We start from the raw sequence: 21186 nt of genomic DNA, 5'->3' as shown, positions 1-21186 counted from the left end.
CCATAAAATATGTACCACATTTCCGTCAAAATGCGAGCAATACGTTTTGAATTCCATTGTTTGAGATGCAATGGAAAATCGTATCGAACAAAGACAACGATGGAATTGAATGGTTGGATGGATGGGAACGCAGCATGTAAACCATTTGAAGTTTTCCCATTTAACAATTATAGATGGAAAAGCAAGCAAATCAAGTCATAAATATAGATTACGATTACATATACAGAGGAGTGCGCGCGGTTTGCATACAATCAACCGCACGAAATTCACATATATGCATACGAACACACATACATGCGTCGCCACACATAGCGCAACAGAAGCACACATAGTGTAGATGGAATATGGTTGCCATCGTAGCAAAGCGGTATAATTGGTAAAATAGCTCTCGTTCGTCTAGTCGATTTGTGGCTTTGTTCTCTTCGATGCACTCTCATTTCTCTTCGGTTGTTAAACGGTACTGTGCTGCTGCTGCTACTGCTCCTGCTGTGTTTCTGCCGCTCTCGCACTCTCATTCTACCGTATTCACATATACACATTCTCCCTTCTTGGAGTCTTGTTTCGTTTGCTCTGTGCTTCGTTATTTCATTCACTCTCACGAAGCGCGTCTTCTCAACTGCTGTGTTGCTGCTGTTGAATGGGGCCGAGAGTCAACGTATCTTTATAGTTAAACAACCACATCAATGCAAATGGTCTTTCTCTCTTTCTCTTGCTGTGTGTGATAATTTCATGTGCTCTGGTGCCAGAACAATAAACGCTTATGGCGTTCCCTATTCCAAAATATCTACCACGCACACATTTAAACAACCGCTGCATACACATACATACATGCTCGCACACACTCGCATAGATACACACACACACACGCACATCTATACGAACGGCAAAAAACGGTTGTTGGTGCTGTTGTGTATTTTCTCTCCCCGTTTTTCACTGATGAAATCCGAATTTATTCATTTCTCTCACACATCGTTCTTGTAGTTTGATCAAGTCTGACTGTTCTACTGCCAACAAGCCGTGTGTATTATTTTATTTTATTTTTCTCTCGTTGTTATTTTGTGGCGACTGTCGCTCTCTCTTGTGCTCGGTTCGTTCGCTCTCTGTCTCCTCAGTGTGTGAGTGTGTGTGTGCATGTATCTGCATGAGTTCTTCTTTTATTTTTGGTTCTTCTCTTCATTTGCTCAATAGATGCACACAATATTCCATATGACCAACATACATCGAATCGGGAAAAAGTAGTCGGAATATAGTAGTAGGAAAGGAATACAGAAGAGAAATAACACAGAAAGAAAAGAAAATAACATAAAACACTGAAATAATAGAAAAGAATACACACGCCAGAGTAACAGCAGCAGAAAGAAGTTAAACGAACAGAAGAGAAGAGAAAAAAAAAATCAAAATGGCCGTGAATATATTGGAGGGTTGACGTCGATTTCATACAGCAAATTCGTTTATGCTGCCAAATTTACCGAGCATAATTATCAAATACGCACAATCAACAACATCGACATCCACAGATTATTACCAGAAAGAATAACACTCAGACATTTTCTAGCACCTCATTTTCGAATTGCGATTTTGTGTGTTATTGTTGCGTGTTTTTGTGTGTTTCTTGCTAAGTTTTTTTTTCTTCTATTCTCTTTCGAAGAGAGTGAGATTGATTGAGTGAGTGAAGAGTGTGCAAAGCACACACAAGAAGTGAAACCAACAGAAATAATAGTAAAAAAAAACGAAGTAATATTAATATGAAAACTTTCTCGATTGATGTTTGTCTCTTCGGTGGTGATAATCTATATATATAAAAAAGAAGTCATTGTGCTTAAAATCCAGAACTAGAAGAAAAAGAAGAAAAAACAACGGTGTGTGCTAAGTTGTTAGTGCACGTTTAAAAAGGAAGTTGATTCGGTTGAAAGAAAAAGAGAGAGAAAACAGAGTATTCAAATGAAAGTGTTATCATTCAACAACAAGACACATCATTCATTCAATGCAGAGGAGATAAAACCAAAAACAAATAACAATAAACACATCACACATTAAACGGAGTGGCACAAAGAAACGACGACGACGACGACGACGACGACGACGACGACGACGACAACAACAACAACGACAACTGCGATAGAAAATCATATACAAAAATTTCTCAGCTCAACAGTTACAGCACCACCATCAACGCATTAAATGTGATGAATTGATCAGCATACCGTTGACAACAGCAATTTTGGGGAATTCGTTGTTGTTTTGTTGTTCACTCTCTCTCTCTCTCTCTCTCTATATATCTCGGTGTGTGACATTGTTTTTCGTGTGTGTGTGTCGACAAAATCTTTGATTGTGCATATTTTAAGCCGAGTGTTTTCCTACCATCAACATAACAAATGTTTATTTTATGTTATTTGAAGTCAAGCAGTTTCCACATCCACATAGTTCCATGTTATTTAGTGTAAGTGTGAGTGTATGTATGTGCAGCGAGAGTGCAGCAGTTCAATTTGATCAATGTGTGCATCCTTTACTCTCGTCTCATGCGCTTTTTTTCTCTCTCTCTCTCGTTGCAATTGCTAATTAATTTACAATACCACCAATAACATTATCAAAGTGCCCTGTATGCCTGTTTCGTTTGTCGTATTGTAAGGCAAAAGTCCAACAACACGCTCTCGGAGAACATAGAAATAAAAAACAGACGGGCCAAAAGACATTTGAGCAAAGACAACAACACAAACACATACACACAACGCCGTCTGGTTCAGTAAATTTTTTTGGCTATTGCCAAAAGAAGAATAAAAACGAAAGAAACAAAACGTAGTATGAAAACCTATCGTGAGATTGTATGTACAATGTCAACATTTCAACATAATAATCAACCAAAACGAATTTGAGAAAGACCAAGACAATTTTATGCACTTTAACCGAAAGTTTCATTCCGAATTTACTGCCGTGTCTTGTTATCGGACAAATTGAAGTTCCTGTTTGCAAAAATAAATCGAACAAAAAAGAAGAAAAAAGAAAGAAACGTGTGTGCAACACATTCTTCTCGTGTTTATTTCTTTATTATTTTTTTTTTTGTTGTTTTTGTTGTTCCTGTTAATTGGTTTCGGTGTTTCATATTTACACAAAGAATAGAAACTACTAAAAACTTTTTACCATCTTTGGAATACGAATTTAAACGAAATAAACGAACGACGACAAACCGTCGACAGAAAGAGAAAAAGGAAAGAACGAGACACAGTTAAGACACATTTATTGTTTGGGTAAGTGCTTTTTAATAGGATATGAAAATAAAATGTAATTAGAAGTTGTGTCATTTGAGCTGAGATTGTGCCTCTCTTGCCTCCACCTCCACCCCCATCACTACCTTTTCTCTCACTCTCTCTCACTCTCTCTCTCTCTCCTTTCGACGGCAAAATATGAGAATGCACAAAGAAAAACACAATTCTCGGTTTCGGCATCAGCGTTTTGTCGTAAGCGACTCAAGGAATTAGTAACTTTAATTAAGCGCAGCAGTTAGTTTTTCGATGGTAGAAAGGCACAAAATACCAGAAGAAAAAACACAACAAACACACAAAGAACGAAACAAACGGAACGATACCGTATTTGAGCTAAATATTCAAATCCAATTTCACGCTGCACCTATTTTACTTAATACACCTATTACTTTTGTTTTCTCTCCCTCACCTTTGTGCCTCATCCCATTCAATCGCGCGTCCACCATCATTTTCATACGCACGACACACACACACACACACACACACACACACATACACAGCACAGCATGTATTATTGTATTTCCTTTCGGGTAGAAACGTGGTTACCACCAGAGCCAAAAAAAACAAAACACTTTCAAATGCCATGCCTAATGGAGTGTGTGTGTGTACCAAAAGAATCGATTGACACACCATGTTGTTCTGTATGTAGATCAGAAAATGCCGATTTCCAGTTGAAAAAAAAAAAGAAGAGCGAACGTGTTGAACCGAATAACAACAACGTGAAAAATGTAAAATAGATTGTGCACAACCAATTTCCATTTATTTAGCGATGAATTTCAAATGAAATCAGTTGTCCCGAGCTTTACAAGCCGCACATTTTTCGTATATGTAAATCAGCGTTAATAATTTGACGAATTCATGCGAATGGCTTTCTTGTTGTTTATTACTGTTATTGGCTGTTGTTGTTGTTGGTATTTTATGAAGGATTGGTGTGCTATAAGCGGGAGACGGGGCCTCTCACCGGAATGCAATCAATTGCGGCTGGCGTCGCACGAAATTATGCGTTCGCAAACGCATTTACACACGCGAATCCATTTAGAAGAAGCAAAAAAAAAATCCCCCATGCTACATATACAAACAGACACATAGACTCTCATTGTCGGGCAATACCACACACGGGCCACACGGCTCGGTGTTGTTGGAATTGATACAAAATATGGCCATTTGATAAGTGAAACGCCTACGCAAATTTCATTTATTCACTGGCAAAATGAATGAAAAAACTATTGAACAACAGCTACAATGACGACAAAAGCCGTTTGTCGTTTATGCCATTGGCGTACACGTTTTGTATGCCGTTATTGTTATTGTTGTGTTTCGTTTTTTTTTTCTTGCAATCGGGTTGCGACTCGGTTTTTTCTCTCTCTCTCTCTCTGCTATATGCTTGTTCACGTTTATATTAAATAATATATTATCTTGTTCAGAGTGATTAGAAATTATGGCAAAACGAAATGTTATTAGTGCCATGGATTGGCCGAGTTGAAAAGCGTTCACGAACGCCAAAAGCGTTTTATCGAACATAGATATCATTTTCACAGCGTGCGAGTGAGTGAGTGAGAGAGTGAAATCGAGTACGAGCGAGAGAAAATGATGAAAAAAATGAAACAAATGTTTGTATTTTAAGCAAATAAAATGATTCGACCGCAGACATTGCAATGGCTTACAGGTCAATCGAACGTTCTGTTTTCGACATTTTCGGAAACACCCGAAAGCGGTTGGAAATTTTCGGCAGAAATCGATCGAAATCTTAAACACCGTTTTAAAATCAAATATTCATTCAAATGAAATATCCGCTTAAGCTTCCGTAGATTCGATACACAAAATCGACAAAATATATCAAATTTATAGCGCAAAACCGATGGCTGACTAGCTGCTTGGAATGCCGCATTCTTCTTTTATCTCTCTCTCTCTCTCTCCCTCTCACATGCTACTATCATTTTGTGAACATTAAACCGTACATGAACCACTTTATCTTGAAACGCGGTTGAGTTGACTCTCATATCAGTATCAATATAATATAGTTTGTATTGGTTTTCTCTTTCTCTCTCCCTTTCTATCGGTTCGTATCGAAATATCATCATCGAATTGTGTGTGCGTGCGTTTGTACGGTATGGTAAAATGTGGAGCATTGCGCTTCAATGACATCCTTTTGCAGTGATCGGACGCTTATTGTTTCATGCCACATGCACACAAAATATAATTATATTCCATTTTGTAGCGCAGTGGCAGTTTCATCTCTTCCGTCGTCCGATTGCATTATTGCATTCACCTTGTGCTTTGTCGCTGATTTACTGTTTACATTTGAACATTTCAATGAAACTCATGCTTTTCGGGTGGCATCAAACCAGAAAATGAAAAATATAAGCAATACGACCACTGCCGTAGTTATCGTCATCATCGTCATGGGGTCTTACACACACACACACACACACACACACACACACAAACAAATTCATATCAAACCATTGTTCCAAAAAATTGTGTTGCATTTTGAGATTATTTAATCGGTTTTTTCCGTTTGGTATTTCTGCCTTCAGAATCTAAAAATAGCAGCGAAAATGTGGATGTGAGAACGAAAGAAAGAATTACCGTTTGCTCTGGAACACACCAGGCCAACATTGAACTCTTACAACTTAAATGTGAAGTTCATATAATAAAATCATATCCAAAAATATACAAAACCCAAAACCAAGAAAGAAGAAGCAAAAAAACAACAACAAAATTCCGACGAAACAACAAACGGGCACAAGCAATTAAATGCTTACACAGTTTCTATTTGTGTAAATAATTGAAACGGGCCACATTTGAAGTGCACATACGATCTCACATATCTCTCGCGCGTCGGAGAAAGAGAAAAATGTGTGTTCGTCGGCTGCCAAAGAAAGAGAAATTTGTTGGAAGAAAGCGTTCGCGAGCTCAGTGCGAAGGAGAGAAAATGAATACAACAGAAAACAGAGGAAAAAAACACACAACAACCATACGATTCAAAGAAACGAAGTAGAGAGAAGCAAAAATAAAATAGTATAGCCCAACAACAAAATGTTGAATGTATGTCTGGTGAGCGACGATTATCGCGCGCCAACCATGAGACTCCAGTATATATAACTCTTTAATGTTTTATTTGACTATTGTCGCCGTTAAACAGATTTCTGCTATTCATCTCGTGCATGCACATGGACACACACACACATACACCAACCATTTCGGGGATATTTGAACAGTTGGCCCAATCGAGACATTTATACATACATGCCATAGATATAGCGACGGAATTTTCATCTGACTGTTTTTAACCATGCCACTTGAAAAAAAAAATTTTTCAATGGACAACCAACTGGATGGAGTGTCACGCTGCTTTTTCGCTTCTTTGAATGATTTAATAAAGTCAATTAATGGGCTCGCTCTCTCTCTCCCAACCGAAAATTTCCTCATTTGACTGAAAAATGGGATTTGCTGTTGCTATTGCTTCTGTTACTCATCCTACTGCTGCTGCCGCTGCTCCTACTCCAACTTCTGCTGGAATGATAAAAACAGCCCATCATCATTCACATAGATAATCGATTTTCTCTAAAAATATACACGACGATTTTCGTAATATCGTTACATTTGCATGCCATCGACAACGATGCGACAACAGTAACGACGATGACGAACGATAACCAAATTCAATTCTAGCGTGAACGATTCGGCTGTATCCTGTTTGTGGGCTGGGCATATCAATGCGAGCGCGCACATGTATGCGATATATTCGTTCAAGTGAGAGATATTTTTTTCCATTTTCCATGGAAATGCTATTTTTGGATTTGATTTCTCAAATTGAAAATGGTATTCGTCACATTGCACAGACACTTTGCCGAAGTAATAGCAGCAGCAATAGCACAAGCAACAGTAGATTTAGTAGCAACAACAAGCCGTCAGCCACTTTTTTTGATTTCAAACTCGTTCAGTTGGCTGACTGACGACCAACCGATTCCATTTGATCAGTGCTCTTCACCCGTTGCTTGTTCCTTGAATTTCTTGCTCGCAATGAAAAATAAAACAATGCGGAGTTTGTGGTTGCAATTAGCAGACAATTTTTCTCTCTCTTTCTCTCTCTCTCTCTCTCTCTCTATTCCAGCTGTGAACTCGTTTCACAAATGGCAATTAAGTTGAAAATTGTAGATAAACAGATGAATGTTGTGCACGAAATCAATAATGGCACGATGCACTCGAATTGCTAAACTCATTTGATTTATGTGCTGCTTGTTTTATCGATTAAAATTCGTTAGATATACAGTCATGGACAAAATTGAGCGTACGCCTATAAATTTTGCGTTTTATTTTTTCCAGTAACTTTTCATCTCAAATGTAATATATCAATGGGAAGTACATAAAAAATCAATAATATTGGCAATTTTGAACATCTAAATTGGCCGGCCAATAGGCGGCTTATGGCTCTCGGTAAAAATGGCCAAAAATTCAAGCCTTTTTCTCCAGCCGTTCGATTTAAAAAGTTTAAATGCAGTTTTGAAGGCCTTCAGGAGCAGATACTTTTAAACGCTGAAAACTTTCGGATCGGCTTCAATTTGGGCAAGTTATGGCCGTTTGAAAACCCAAAAAAAATTTGACGAAAATTTTCGTACGCCTATAACTTGGTTAAATTGTAACCGATTTCTATGTTTTATACTATTAAAATTATCTTCATTAAATGGGCTTTCCAACGACATATGACATTTCGCAATCAAACGCTTGGTTTAATTTTTCGAAAAAAATCGGCCATTTTTCCAACGGCCATAACTTGGCCAAATTGAAACCAATCAGAAAGTTTTCAGCGTTTAAAAGTATCTGCTCCTGAAGGCCTTCGAAACTGCATTTAAACTTTTTAAATCGAACGGCTGGGGAATTGAATTTTTGGCCGTTTTTACCGAGGGCCATAAGCCGCCTATTGGCCGGCCAATTTTGATGTTCAAAATTGCCAATGTTATTCATTTTTCATGTACTTCCCATTGATATATTACATTTGAGATGAAAAGTTACTGGAAAAAATAAAACACAAATTTATAGGCGTACGCTCAATTTTGTCCATGACTGTATGTGTATGTATAATGGAGAGATTGTTTTTTTTTCTTCTACTGTAGTCAAGTCCTAGTCTTCGTTTGGAGGAAACTGAATTGATCTTGTTCGCTTCACTTTTCATTTCGATGCGATTCGATGGATTGATGGATGTTAAAATGAAGATGAAGAAATAGTCAACGGTGTAACGAACGAAAAATGTGATTTTCAATCTGCCCCGACGATTTTATTTTATGTCAATACTTCGCTTCAATCATCATTCGGCATTTGTTTTGGTTTTTAGTTTTTATTCAAAGTCTTTTTTTTTTTCAAATTGATATGAAACAAAAGAAAGCGAGCGAGAGTGATTACGAAAATTGCCCTTCAAATATTGGAGTTGATAGAAAAAACTAAAGCAACATCTGGTTGCTCATCAATCATGTCTCTAATTTTAATGCTATTACAAATTTTAATCAAACAATTAGATTCAAGATAACTAGCATTTGACCAGTTCAGCACTAGAAACACAGTGTATGTGGTTGTGGATGCTGTTGTATTTTATGTCCTTTTTCTGTGTAGCTATTGAGTATTACGAGCGGGAAAAAAAAACACAACGAGAAGAGTGTAAACATTGATGCGAAAAAAGGTGAAATATTGACATTGACATAATCCAGTGCAAATGCAAAGTGATATGGATGCTGTTGAATGAGCATCGCATGGGGCAATCGCACGAAACATTTTCCACGTTATAGTTTCGAGTCTCTTGCTTTCGCTCTTCCTCTCTTTCTCTCCGCCTCTGCTTCATTCTCCCTTTCTCTCTTTCACACACTCTTTTTCTCGCACATTCTCTTGCGTTGAGATTGAATCGTTCGGGGAGTTGTGTGGAATCCGGAGCAAACGCCAGTGAAACGAGCATCAATCAGAAGAACAAGCAGTTGAAATGCGCATTCCATGTTTAATACTCTCGAAGCGAATGCAAGAGAGAAAAAAGGGCGAACGAGAGAGAGATGGGGAGGTGAGGAAAAGCCAAAATAGATAAAATAAAAAATGCAGAAATCTATAGCATTTTCATTATCACACATAAAATTGCGACAGACAGACAGAACGGAGACGCCTGGTTGCGTTCATCTCGGGTGGAATTTAAATGTTTTAGTTAAATAAATCGCGGGGCCCCAAAGAGAAATTCTACGATTGAGTTGTTGCAATGCATAACATCCAAATGAACACAGAAGAAAGGGAAAAAAACCGATTGCAACCGCTTGTTTTTTTTTTCTGAATTACAATGTAAAATTCGTGCAATTGAAACAAAACAAAAAACCCAACTATATATGTGTATGTGTGTTTTTTTTGCTTGCCCGATGATTGAGTTGATATCAATTAATTATACTAACGGAAAATTGATTGGCAAACCAATGTGGATGTTCGAGGTAAAATCGCTTTACACTTTGTTGACTGAAAAATAGAATTCGAATAAAAAGCAAAATTATTATACCAAAATGGAAATAATTTCAACAGTTTTGCACAAGAATCGATTTCTCCCCTCATCTTCGGTCGCACGCACGCACTCAATCGACCCACCGAATTGGATTTTGCTCCATGTTATCCATTACACATACAGATGAGCCGCTCTTTACATACACACACTCACACATAGACTATGAGAGGCTCAAAGCCGCCTGCAATACTACGCACATATTTTATTTTTCGGAGTCATCAAATGTCAACAACACTGAATGAATGAATGAATGAAAAAGACAGAGTCCAAATATCTAACCGAATTGAACGCATAGCGATGAATGCTAAAAAACATAGCGATGAAGAAAAACGAGCGAAAAAAGTTATTTCGAAGAAAAATAAATGTTTGTTCTGCAATGTGAAACGAAAGCGGACTATTCTTTTCGCTAATCGCCCATCATTTGGTGTTTAACATCAACCATAATAATAACTTCTCGTGTAATGGTCATTTGTTCGTTTGCAAATTGTGGCAACAAAAATTGATGCGGAATCAACTCATCACGCGACACATCAAAACACGCATGACCATCGCATTCAAAACAAATTTTTATTACATTTGATCGATAATGGCCGGTTGCTTCTCTCTCTCTCCTTCTCTCACACTCTCTCGGCTTTTGTTTCGATTTCTATATTCAGATTGTCGCGCGCACGTACTTGATGTACACTGATTCTGATAATAATGGATTGCAAATTCACTTGAAATGTTCTCAAAACTTTTAAATCATTGCTATTAAATATTACAGAATGGGGGCGTTCCAAATCCTATCCATTTCATTTCATTCCTTTGGCTCAATTGAGCACACGCGTTCGGATTATCCCAAAATGATGGGAATTAATGCCAATTTTCCACGGAAAATGAAATCGTTAATAAATGTGGAAAAAATAAATTGAAATGTAAAAATAAATCAAAATTGATTTATTGAAGAGAGTGATTTATTTATTTGCCTGAAATTATCTTGAAATTGTTTTCTTCGTACTTTTGTTAAAAATGCCCATACATTTTACATTTGAACATATTTTTTTTTTTCGTAGATTTCATTCTCAAGAAAAATACCGAACATTTTATCACAATAATTGTTTACGTTAAAAAAAAATTGTAATTCATGCGAAATGTATTTCCAGCTCAGATTGTATGAACAAAAACATGAAAAAAAATATACATATGAAAAATTAGGGCGAAACTAAAAAAATACGAAGATAAGTCAAAGTAAATTCACGATTTCTTTGAAACAGAAGAAGAAGAAGAAGTACGAAAAAATGTGGATCTGATAATATCGCCAGAGTTTTGCCATGGCATAAAAACGAAAATTTCATGTACAAAATGTATGATTCCGCTGTATCACTTTTCGAAACGTCGAAGGCCAAAAGGTCTCAGAGGAAATATGCTACGCAGTTGAAGAGAAAATATATCTGATTTGTAAATGTAGTACAAATTTTAATTTGCTACACACAAATACATCACATAAGTAACAACGTACTTATGTCGTTTTATTTTCGGTTGCGTTTGAAATGGATGTTATAAAAAATCGCGCAACATACACACATACAGTGTTTTTTTTTTCTTCTGTGTCGTCGTATTTGAAATTGGATAATGGTGTGTGCGCGCAAGTTGAAGAATTTCAATATTCAAAATGTGAGTTGGCACATCAAGCAAGTAGCATTCACTAGTCATCTGCTTCCTGACGCAGTCTGCTGCTCCGATTACGCAGATTTTCTCCGAATCTTGTGTGTGTGGCAATAATATTAGTAGCATGACGAGAATGACTTATTGCCATCATTATGATTCATAATTTACTTATCCTTCTATAAGATGACGTTTATGTTTATCGTACTGCTACTACTGCTGCCGCTGTTTTGGCTTCGAATACATATACGAACGATATATATCGTAATCTAGCCCTGCACCCGTCCGCAATTTTACAATAAGAAAATGTGTAATAATCGTGAATCGTCGTTGATGTGATGGCCTATCAATATGCTCTTAGTCGGAAATAGCGAAACTTAAGTGGTTGATCATTTCAAAGAGGTTGAAATCAAGCAGAAAGAAAATCGCATACAAATCGAACGATTGCTTGCAGCTTAAGAAAATATCAATTGTGCATTTGACATTAGTGTTTGCGTTTGTGGTGGTTTTTCTTTTGGTCGTGCGACCACAAAGTGAACTGGCAAAAATTGACAGAGAGAGAGAGAGAGAGATAGAGTCATGAGTGCCTAAAGCGCGCAACAAGGCTCCGTTCTGTGCAAGTAATCCCGTGAATTGAATGGATACTGTGTCGCTTCTTTCGCCGCACCGCATTTTCAAATGATTCACTCGAAGACGTCAACTGTCTATACCGAAGGGCTTGCGACGAACAAATATATATGAAATATCTTCAAATATATTCAAAAATGTCAAATATTTCAAATATTGAAGCATTATTTGTTTACAAAATGCATCTTGATATTTCGTATGTTTGACATATTTGGCTATATTTCAAATATTTCATATATTTGAAAATTTAGAGAAATATTTCATATAGATATAGTCAAAATAATATCGGGTAAAACCAAAAAACGTCAAAATGTGGCTTAAATATGCCTTAAATATATCAAATATTCCAAATATTTGAAATATGACGGAATATGACTGAAAAATAGAAATATATGAAAATATTGCCGTATTTCAGGCGTCGCAAGCCCTTCGGTCTATACAAAGAGTTTATTTATTACTTTTGACATTATTTATCTTGTGCTCTCTCTCGCTCTCCGCCATTCTCCGGCGTGGAGACTGGACTGGAGTCAAATCGATTTGCGACAATAGCAAAGGACCAAAGTGAACCATTCCAAGTGAAATCCACTAAATGTGAAATCGATGCTTGCGTCAAGCTGAACGGAAAAAAAGGTTCTTTGTTAAGCTTTGTTTCAATCATTTTTTCGACTTAATTTCCAAGCTGAAAACACATTTATCTTCGTCGGTCGCTCCTTGCGACGATGCTTACTCGCCATACACACATACACACACACACACACACATACAAAAAGCGTCTAGGCTAACGCAAAAAAATCAAATGCTTCTATAACATTGTATGTATTTTTTTGTGCGTGCTCTTAACTCGATTATTTCATGTCCATTTCGAAACGATGAAGATGAAAGCATCGGCACAGTGAACGATGCTCTGTGTCCAACGAATGAATCTTTATAAGATGAATCAGATTGAATGCCGTCTTTTTTTTCTGCTTTCGCCTAACAACATGCTAATAAATCAAATGAGGCCGAACTTGATAATCATAATGACTCGTCGGATTCGATGGACGTTTTGTTGTTGTTTTTTTTTTCCTTCCAAACGTCGATGTCTGTCAAAATTCCAAATTTCGAAAGACTTTTTCTAGCGTATTAAAGTACATGGAGTTTCGTTTACTGAACGTCAAGTAGCATGTATCACATTTCGATATTGACCAGCCAATGCCAAATATGGTGTGCAATTAATCTGAAAATATGTTGCCAGTGACTAACATCATTTCAACCGTTTCAATCGTACTTTGCAGACGGTCCCATGAAAATTGAATCGTATTTTATTTTTAATTCTTTTTTCTCATTTAATTTCTCGTTGTTATTTTTTTTTTTTTGCAAATCAAATAATCGACTTAAGAGAAAAACACGACGGCAAATGTACACAAATTGCAAATTAGAAAGAGTAATTAGAGTGAAAGTTGAGTGGTTGTTAGCTGGTGTAAAGTTTTTGTTGTGGCACGTGCTCGTTGCCAATTTTCACAAAATAGAAACATGCAAATTCTCCCAGACACTCTACACTTGGGACAATTAATGTGATGCTGTTGTTGTTTATTCTATGCCAATCTCCATATTTCAAGTACAAACGAATTTATTTATCTGACTGCAACACACCACATTGTGCATGTTGCAATGCCAAAATGCCAAGTGAAAATGATTTTCTCCTCGGCGACAGACACAGTTCATAGTTTTAACCATTATATTTAGCGATGACAAAACATTTGATAATAATTGGAATTTCAATTTTGGTTTGTTTGTTTCTTGTTCGTTACAGAAATCGGCAAATAAAAATGGAAGAATCGACATTGATAGCGTCATCGTAGAGCTGCCATTTAGAATATTAGAGTATACTTGACATTACAATTTGGTTCCTGTGCAGTTGACTGAGTAACAAAAGTATTGAAGTGAGACAAACACACACACACACACACATCAAAATGGGAAACAAGTGTTGCAGTAAACGTCAAGAACCGGATATCGGTTATCCGGGTAACAAAAAGAATAATGATTTGTCGAATATGTCACAACAAAAGTACCCAAATGGTTCAATAGACAGATACACACCCGATCCGAATCGCGCAAATAAAGTCGATGTCATCCGAACTCGACCAACACGTAAGCCATTCACATTTACCATTTTAGTTAATGCCATTTTCGGAATTTTATTGTCGGTTTTTTTTCTTCTTTCTTTCTTTCTTTAACTCGATAACTGTGCGAACACCTTCAATAATTTTGTTTAGATTTTGCAGGTCATATGAAACGGCGTGTGGTGATTGCATTGTATAATTATACGGCACGCGAGGATACCGATGTGAGTTTTGTGAAAGGTGACCGAATGGAAGTGCTTGATGACACCGAATCGGATTGGTGGCGTGTCATTCACTTGACTACACGACAGGAGGGTTTAATCCCATGGAATTTTGTTGCTGAAGAGCGCAGCGTCAATAGTGAAGAGTATGTTTTCAGTTTATGTTCCATTTTCATTGATTTTGATTAATTTACCCTCTTACTAATCCAGAAGCCAAAAATTTCTTCCGTTTTTCTTCTCTCGCCAAATAGTTGGTTCTTCGAGAATGTGTCACGCAAAGAAGCCGACAAATTGTTATTAGCTGAAGAGAATCCACGAGGAACATTTTTGGTTCGACCATCGGAGCACAATCCAAACGGTTTTTCACTATCTGTTAAAGACTGGGAAGATGGCCGCGGCTATCATGTAAAACACTACAAAATTAAGCCATTGGACAATGGTGGCTACTACATTGCGACAAATCAAACGTTCCCATCTCTGCAAGCATTGGTGTTAGCATACAGCAGTGAGTACACAATTGATAGACGCGTCACATCGAATTACATGGCTATTCTCTTCTATTTGCCATTCAATCCATGAACCGATTTTTAATTTCGTAATTTCTTTCCGTTTCAGAAAATGCACTTGGCCTGTGTCACATATTGTCACGGCCATGTTCGAAGCCACAGCCACAGATGTGGGACCTTGGGCCGGAGTTGCGTGATAAATGGGAGATACCACGTGTCGAAATTCAATTGATTCGAAAATTGGGCCGTGGCAATTTTGGTGAAGTATACTATGGCAAATGGCGAAATAATATCGATGTCGCTGTGAAAACATTGCGCGAAGGTACAATGTCAACGCAAGCATTCTTACAGGAAGCGGCCATTATGAAAAAGTTCCGTCACAATCGTTTGGTTGCATTGTATGCGGTGTGTTCGCAAGAGGAGCCAATTTACATTGTGCAAGAGTACATGTCGAAAGGTAGTTTATTGGACTTTTTGCGCGAAGGTGATGGTAAAAATCTCCAATTCGAAGACTTAATTTATATTGCGGCTCAAATTGCATCCGGCATGGAGTATTTGGAGTCAAAGCAATTGATACATCGTGATTTGGCCGCCCGTAATGTGCTGATTGGTGAAAATAATGTGGCGAAAATTTGTGATTTCGGTTTGGCCCGGGTCATTGCCGACGATGAATATTGCCCGAAACAAGGATCCCGTTTCCCCGTCAAATGGACCGCACCCGAAGCCATTATCTACGGTAAATTCTCAATCAAATCGGATGTATGGTCGTATGGTATCCTGTTGATGGAATTGTTTACATACGGTCAAGTACCGTATCCGGGTATGCATAGCCGTGAGGTGATTGAGCAAATTGAACGTGGCTATCGTATGCCAAAACCACCGAACCATCATCTTCCAGACGATATCTACCATTTAATGTTGCAATGTTGGGATGCTGTACCCGAGAAGCGGCCAACATTCGAATTCCTAAATCACTATTTCGAAAGTTTCACGATCACATCCGAAGTTCCATATCGAGAAGTACAGGATTAGGGCGGCAATAGTGTTTTTTTTTATTGCTATTTTCATTTTCTGGCATAACGCAGATATAGAGATAGAAAAAAAAAACAGCAACAACCACATACATACACACGCATATACAGACATTTGCATTTTGTACATCGGTTTCCTTCACGCAAATTGTTTCCTTCTGGCGGCGATGGTTGCGGTGGTACTCGTATTGTTTAGCCCATAACAAACGCCGCCAATAGAGTCATTGTAGCATATGTTTTTTTTTCTACTGGTTTTATTCGAAATAGAGATATCGCATGAGAATCATTTATTGTTCGCAAATCCTTGCCACCCAATCGGCATTTCGCAGCGCGCACAGCAATTTAGCCCTTCCAACAAAACGGATAAGAACAAAATAAAAAACACACACACACTTACGGCACACGTCTTTTATACCACGATTTTTATACCGAAACAAGTAAATTGTTATTATTATTTAAAAAAAAAGGAAACCTATCATGGAAACAAGTTCCCAATTCATTTAACAAAAAAAATTGGACACTTGAAATCATGTAAATTAAAGCTTTATTATTAGAACAAAGAACAAAAATAAAAACGTCAAAGGGGAAATTCCAAGCGATCAAATCGGATACCATACAACAATTAAGTCGAAATGGGACAAGGAACGAACAAACTAATATGCTAAACAATGAATTCTCACGCACATTTTATATATAAATATATATGAAATCACGAACCTAAATGAATAAGATTCAAGTAGAAAACTAATTGAAACATGAAAATAGCATCAGTGAACTTATTCCAAAAAGAGAAGAAAAAAGAATGAAAAAAAATGTTGAAGTATTAAGCGTTTATATGTTTGCATTCATTTCACACAAATTAATCGTCATGAAGAAAACCAATTTATTATTAAACAAGAGTAGCCAAATAAACGGAATCAAGTGAAACGAGAGAAACACGAGAGAAAAAAAAACATTACACCAAAAAGAAGAGAGAATTTTTAAGACAAAAACAAAACATTGTACTCCACGCTGAAGACATTCGAAGCACAAGAAAAAACGAAATAAAAACAACAACAAAGCAAACTCTGTATTATTACAAAATATACAAGAAAAAAAAACAGCAACAGATAAAAAGCAAACAAACGACTAACAAATAAATTTGATCAGTTCCTGATGATATATAAATATATATTTAAATACTATTTAAACAGAACTAATTAAAAAGAAACAACAACAACAAATAGATATTGTACTTCGGATTTTTAGCATTTGTTACGTACAAGAACGGAAGAACGAAATAAATGGATTTTACAATAAATTACACATAACAAAAGAATTAAAAACAACAACATAAGGCAATCGAATCAATTTTTTCTTCTTTTTTGAACGCAAATTCACAGAGAACAAATGATGCAAAATAAAAAAAACCATAAAAACAACAAACAATGAGAACACATTTATATTGAAATGAAAAATGGTCAAAGGTTTTTCTTTGGACATATTGTTCTATCCCCAGATATTTATTATATACAGACAAAGAAAAAAATCAATTGTAAAATCGTCCATCAGTTAGTTGTGTATGCACGGAAATATTTAGATACAAAGGGGGGAAAAAGCGGAAATTTAGAGGAAAAAAGTCATTATTTTAGTCAAATGCACACACTTTTCAACTTAAATTGGAGCACAGAATTTGAAAGTCGTTCCAACAGAAACAGAAGTGAAATACGCATGGAATTCCTTTTTTTTTAAAGATTTTTTTTTTCCATTTTGGGAATCATATTTTTTTTTCGAAGTAGTTTTATTTATTTTGCCGGAATGAAGACATTAGCGTCGAAATTTTTTTGAGAAGAATTGGTCCAAAACAGAAAAAAAAAATCAAATGTGCAAGATGCAAACATAGAGAAGGTTCGTAGAATGTAAGAAATCAAAAAAAAAAAAAATGAAGTGGATATTTAAAATTACATGATTGTTAATTTTTCTAAATGTGAAAACCAAATTTAAAAAAACACACACAATTTTTATCAAGCAAATATGGTCAGAGTATAAAGGAACGCCATGTAACCGCCCCGTGGAAGATGATTTTAAAGAGAAGAAAAGTAGTTTTTTTTTTGCTGTTTAATTGATTTATTATTTATTTAATTTGATTAAATGCCCTCCCATGGCCCATATTTGGAGAAGACACAGAGCAACAGAAAAAAAAGAAAGAAACAAACAGACAAATTGAGTCATTATCTAAACCAAAGGCTAAAAATTAAATTTTGTGTTTAAAATTCGAGATTAAAAAAAACGTTTAAAACATATTCATTCGCATAATATATGATCGGGCGGCAGCACATACACACGGCTGCATCCACCAAAATGAAATAGCTAAATCAAGCTAAATGTAGTATATTTCGAATAAATTTTTGCTTATAGTGTTCTTGCCTGTTTATTATCATTTCACCCTCCTCCCCCTCATCCCTCCTTTCCATCAATTTCATCTCTCGTTTGATTTTGAAAATAAGTGTAGAACAGTTCGGTGCGGTTGTAATTGTTTTCCCTTTTTATATATACACATATATGAATATTTCATTGAATTACACAGAAAAAAAAAGAGAGAGAGAAGAAATGGGATAAATAGAACACAGAGTGTAATAGCTTCATTGTGTGGCAAATAGAATTAAAAATGCATCACAACAGGACAGAATAATAGAACAATAGAGAGAAATAAACCCAATGCAAGGTATACGCAGACCGAATATCAAGTAATACGTTCATGTGGGCAGTAGTTCATGCAATATTATTATTTTTTTTGCGCACTTTTTCCTCCAATTGAAATGCAAAGCAGATATGAAACAGATATGTAGTATATGATGAAATACGATAGATAATGCAGTCGATAGAAAAGTGGATATTTTTTTGTGCTAGATCGAAGCAGTAATTTTATTTCCATCACATACGCTTCCTATTTTTCTAATATGGTTTTTAATTCCAAATCATTAGACATAGCAACAGGAGCAGCAGCATCAGACATAATGAAAATAATCGATTTTTTGGCAGACTTAGAGCAACCACATTCATTTAAGCATAGAATTGTAAATAAATGATAATTTTCTCAACAAAACGAATACTAAAGACGATACAAAAAAAAATGAACACATAATGATAAATCAATAGCCGAATGAATGTAAAGAGAACATTGAGTCAAACTAGGAATGAAAAAAAATATAGATGAAATCTCGTGAAAACCGTATTAAAATTTAAATTAAGCTGAACAAAACGACAGCAACATCAACCGACTCTTTTTTATGCGTATGTTTTCGAAGTGAAAATTATTGCAAAAAAAAAAAAAACAAATTAAAAATATCTTAAACTAAAATGGTAAAAAAAGCAATTGTGAAACTATAAACTAAGATATTGTTAGGAATATATTGATGAACACCTACCTACCTACATGCGTGAAAATTAAAATCGAAAACACATTGACACGTGAAACGCGCAACTGAAAAACATCAGCACAAAAAAGGAGAAAAAAAACGTTGTAATCTGCAATCACACTTTGTAAAATGAAATCCCTCGCATTAAAACGAAAAATCAAAAGAGCAAACGAAAAATAAAAGCCGACGACAATTCTTTGAATTTTTTCTATCGATAGCATCTATCATTGATGAATTGCTTGCGATTCACAACAACAACTACAAAAAAAAACAGTCAAAAGTGATGTCAACATTAACTAAATAATAAATAAAACTTAATCGAATCAACACACTAAATACACACACACACACACACACACAAACAAACAAACAAACAAACGCTACTACACTTTTTGATATGGAACCATAGAAATTGCGATTATTTCGATCGAAACCATGATTTGTTTTGCATTTTTATTTTTGGTGGCTGCTTTTTTCATGCCTATAATCTCTGCTTTGTCCAAATAGCTAAGATCTCTGTCGTAACTTTTTTCTAACAAGCACTTTTTTCTACAAACTAATTAACATTGTGAATAAAGAAAATGAATATTTCACGCACCGTGTGCTCGTCATCTGTTAAGGCATATATATATACATATTTCCTAAATGTAAATAAATACAAAGAACAAAAAACACCGACACACTGACAGCACACACCACTTCATTTCAAGTGAATCTTCTCTTTAGAATACCTAACATTTATCGATTTTTCATGAACAAAGAAAAAAAAAACAGGAGAAATTAATTAAAGTTTATGCAACCACACATATAAAGAATGAAAACAAAAAAAAAGAACAACAATTTAACGATGAACAAATGCTGAGAAGAAATGAACAGAAAAAAGCATTACGTATTTATTTAATTAAATTAATTTCGATGTGTTTTAGTACCTAAACTAAGTTTAAAATGAAAATAAACCACACATTCACATTATTTATACAGATATATGTTATAAAAAAAAAACAATTGAATATGGATTGAAAACACATCCAGGCAAAAAAAAAAACAACAACAACAACAAAGAAACACACACAACATCAACACAAAATTTATTATTAAAATTGAGGTAAAAATAAACGAAGAAATCACTATGTATGAATTTAAAAATGGAATAAATGTAAAACTGAAATTACACACACACACACACACCCTTTTATTTCGATTCCAATTGGCTTTTTGTTCATTTTGCAGTTGCATTGAATGAAGAACACTCATTATAGATAATTTGCAGACGACCCATATGAGGCTGTGAGAATGAAAATGGCAATACAGGAATAAACATTCTGAAACGAAACATAAAACAGCAAACACGCAAAAGTGAATCATGAATGTTTGAGCAGCAGCATTGAACCATTAGTATCGGTACGTGCGCGTAAATTTATGATTTGCTTCAACACAGCGCCCATTCAAGATTCACTTTTGAGAATTTTCTTTCTATTTTTGTTACGTTGCGCATTTGTATGTTTTCGTTTCATGAGTCAGTTAAAAAAAAAAATTTATTCATTTCCAAACTCACCGTAGTTTTAATTCAATCCAGACAAAATATATTATTTCAAATCATAGACCTTGATTTGCGTTAAACAAGAGTATGTATTTTGTTAGTTTTGAATACCAATAAACAGGAGTATGTTTTTCTGACTTTGGTTGTTGAATGTTTGTTCAAATTGGTGAACTAATCATTTGTACATTTGGCGGTGCCCGATACTTCAATTGAACAAATTGGTTTTTGAAAAAAATAGAGTATGCTCGCATAAATGGTAAAAAATATTAAGTTCTCTGGACGAAGAATAACAGGGGTGCATAAGTCTCAGCACGTAAACGAGCTCCAC

At 35.7% G+C, this 21186-nt stretch overlaps 1 protein-coding gene across 10 annotated transcripts; it reads left to right on the top strand.

The window, feature by feature from the left end:
- The first annotated feature begins 943 nt into the window (after positions 1–943).
- LOC129576689 (tyrosine-protein kinase Src64B) lies at positions 944–16887 on the top strand. 10 transcript variants are annotated; one of them, XM_055462118.1, is made up of 7 exons: positions 972–1115; positions 1189–2440; positions 3118–3245; positions 13850–14190; positions 14316–14529; positions 14635–14888; positions 14999–16887. In XM_055462118.1, the coding sequence occupies exons 4-7, from the start codon at positions 14013–14015 to the stop codon at positions 15919–15921; spliced, it is 1569 nt and encodes a 522-aa protein (XP_055318093.1). In that variant the 5' UTR covers positions 972–1115; positions 1189–2440; positions 3118–3245; positions 13850–14012; the 3' UTR covers positions 15922–16887. The 10 variants fall into 10 exon arrangements, with proteins under 10 accessions (XP_055318089.1, XP_055318094.1, XP_055318090.1 ...); XM_055462119.1 differs by lacking the exon at positions 1189–2440 and having other exon boundaries at positions 970–1017; XM_055462115.1 differs by having other exon boundaries at positions 970–1115; positions 1189–3245.
- The last annotated feature ends 4299 nt before the right edge of the window (positions 16888–21186 follow it).

Source organism: Sitodiplosis mosellana, unplaced genomic scaffold (assembly GCF_009176505.1).
Source record: "Sitodiplosis mosellana isolate CC-2019 unplaced genomic scaffold, AAFC_SMos_1.0 Smas_scaffold_6191, whole genome shotgun sequence".
Taxonomy (NCBI): domain Eukaryota; kingdom Metazoa; phylum Arthropoda; class Insecta; order Diptera; family Cecidomyiidae; genus Sitodiplosis; species Sitodiplosis mosellana.
The sequence above is the reverse complement of the archived record's forward strand: the minus strand, read 5'-3'. Positions and strand labels throughout refer to the sequence as shown.

Bases quoted from the DNA above. Each gene is read 5' to 3' on its own strand.
- LOC129576689 (XM_055462114.1), top strand. From the start codon at position 14,013: ATGGGAAACAAGTGTTGCAGTAAACGTCAAGAACCGGATATCGGTTAT. The intron at 14,530-14,634 runs GTATGTTTTCAG...CTCGCCAAATAG, and splicing joins CGCAGCGTCAATAGTGAAGA to TTGGTTCTTCGAGAATGTGT. The intron at 14,889-14,998 runs GTGAGTACACAA...TTTCCGTTTCAG, and splicing joins ATTGGTGTTAGCATACAGCA to AAAATGCACTTGGCCTGTGT.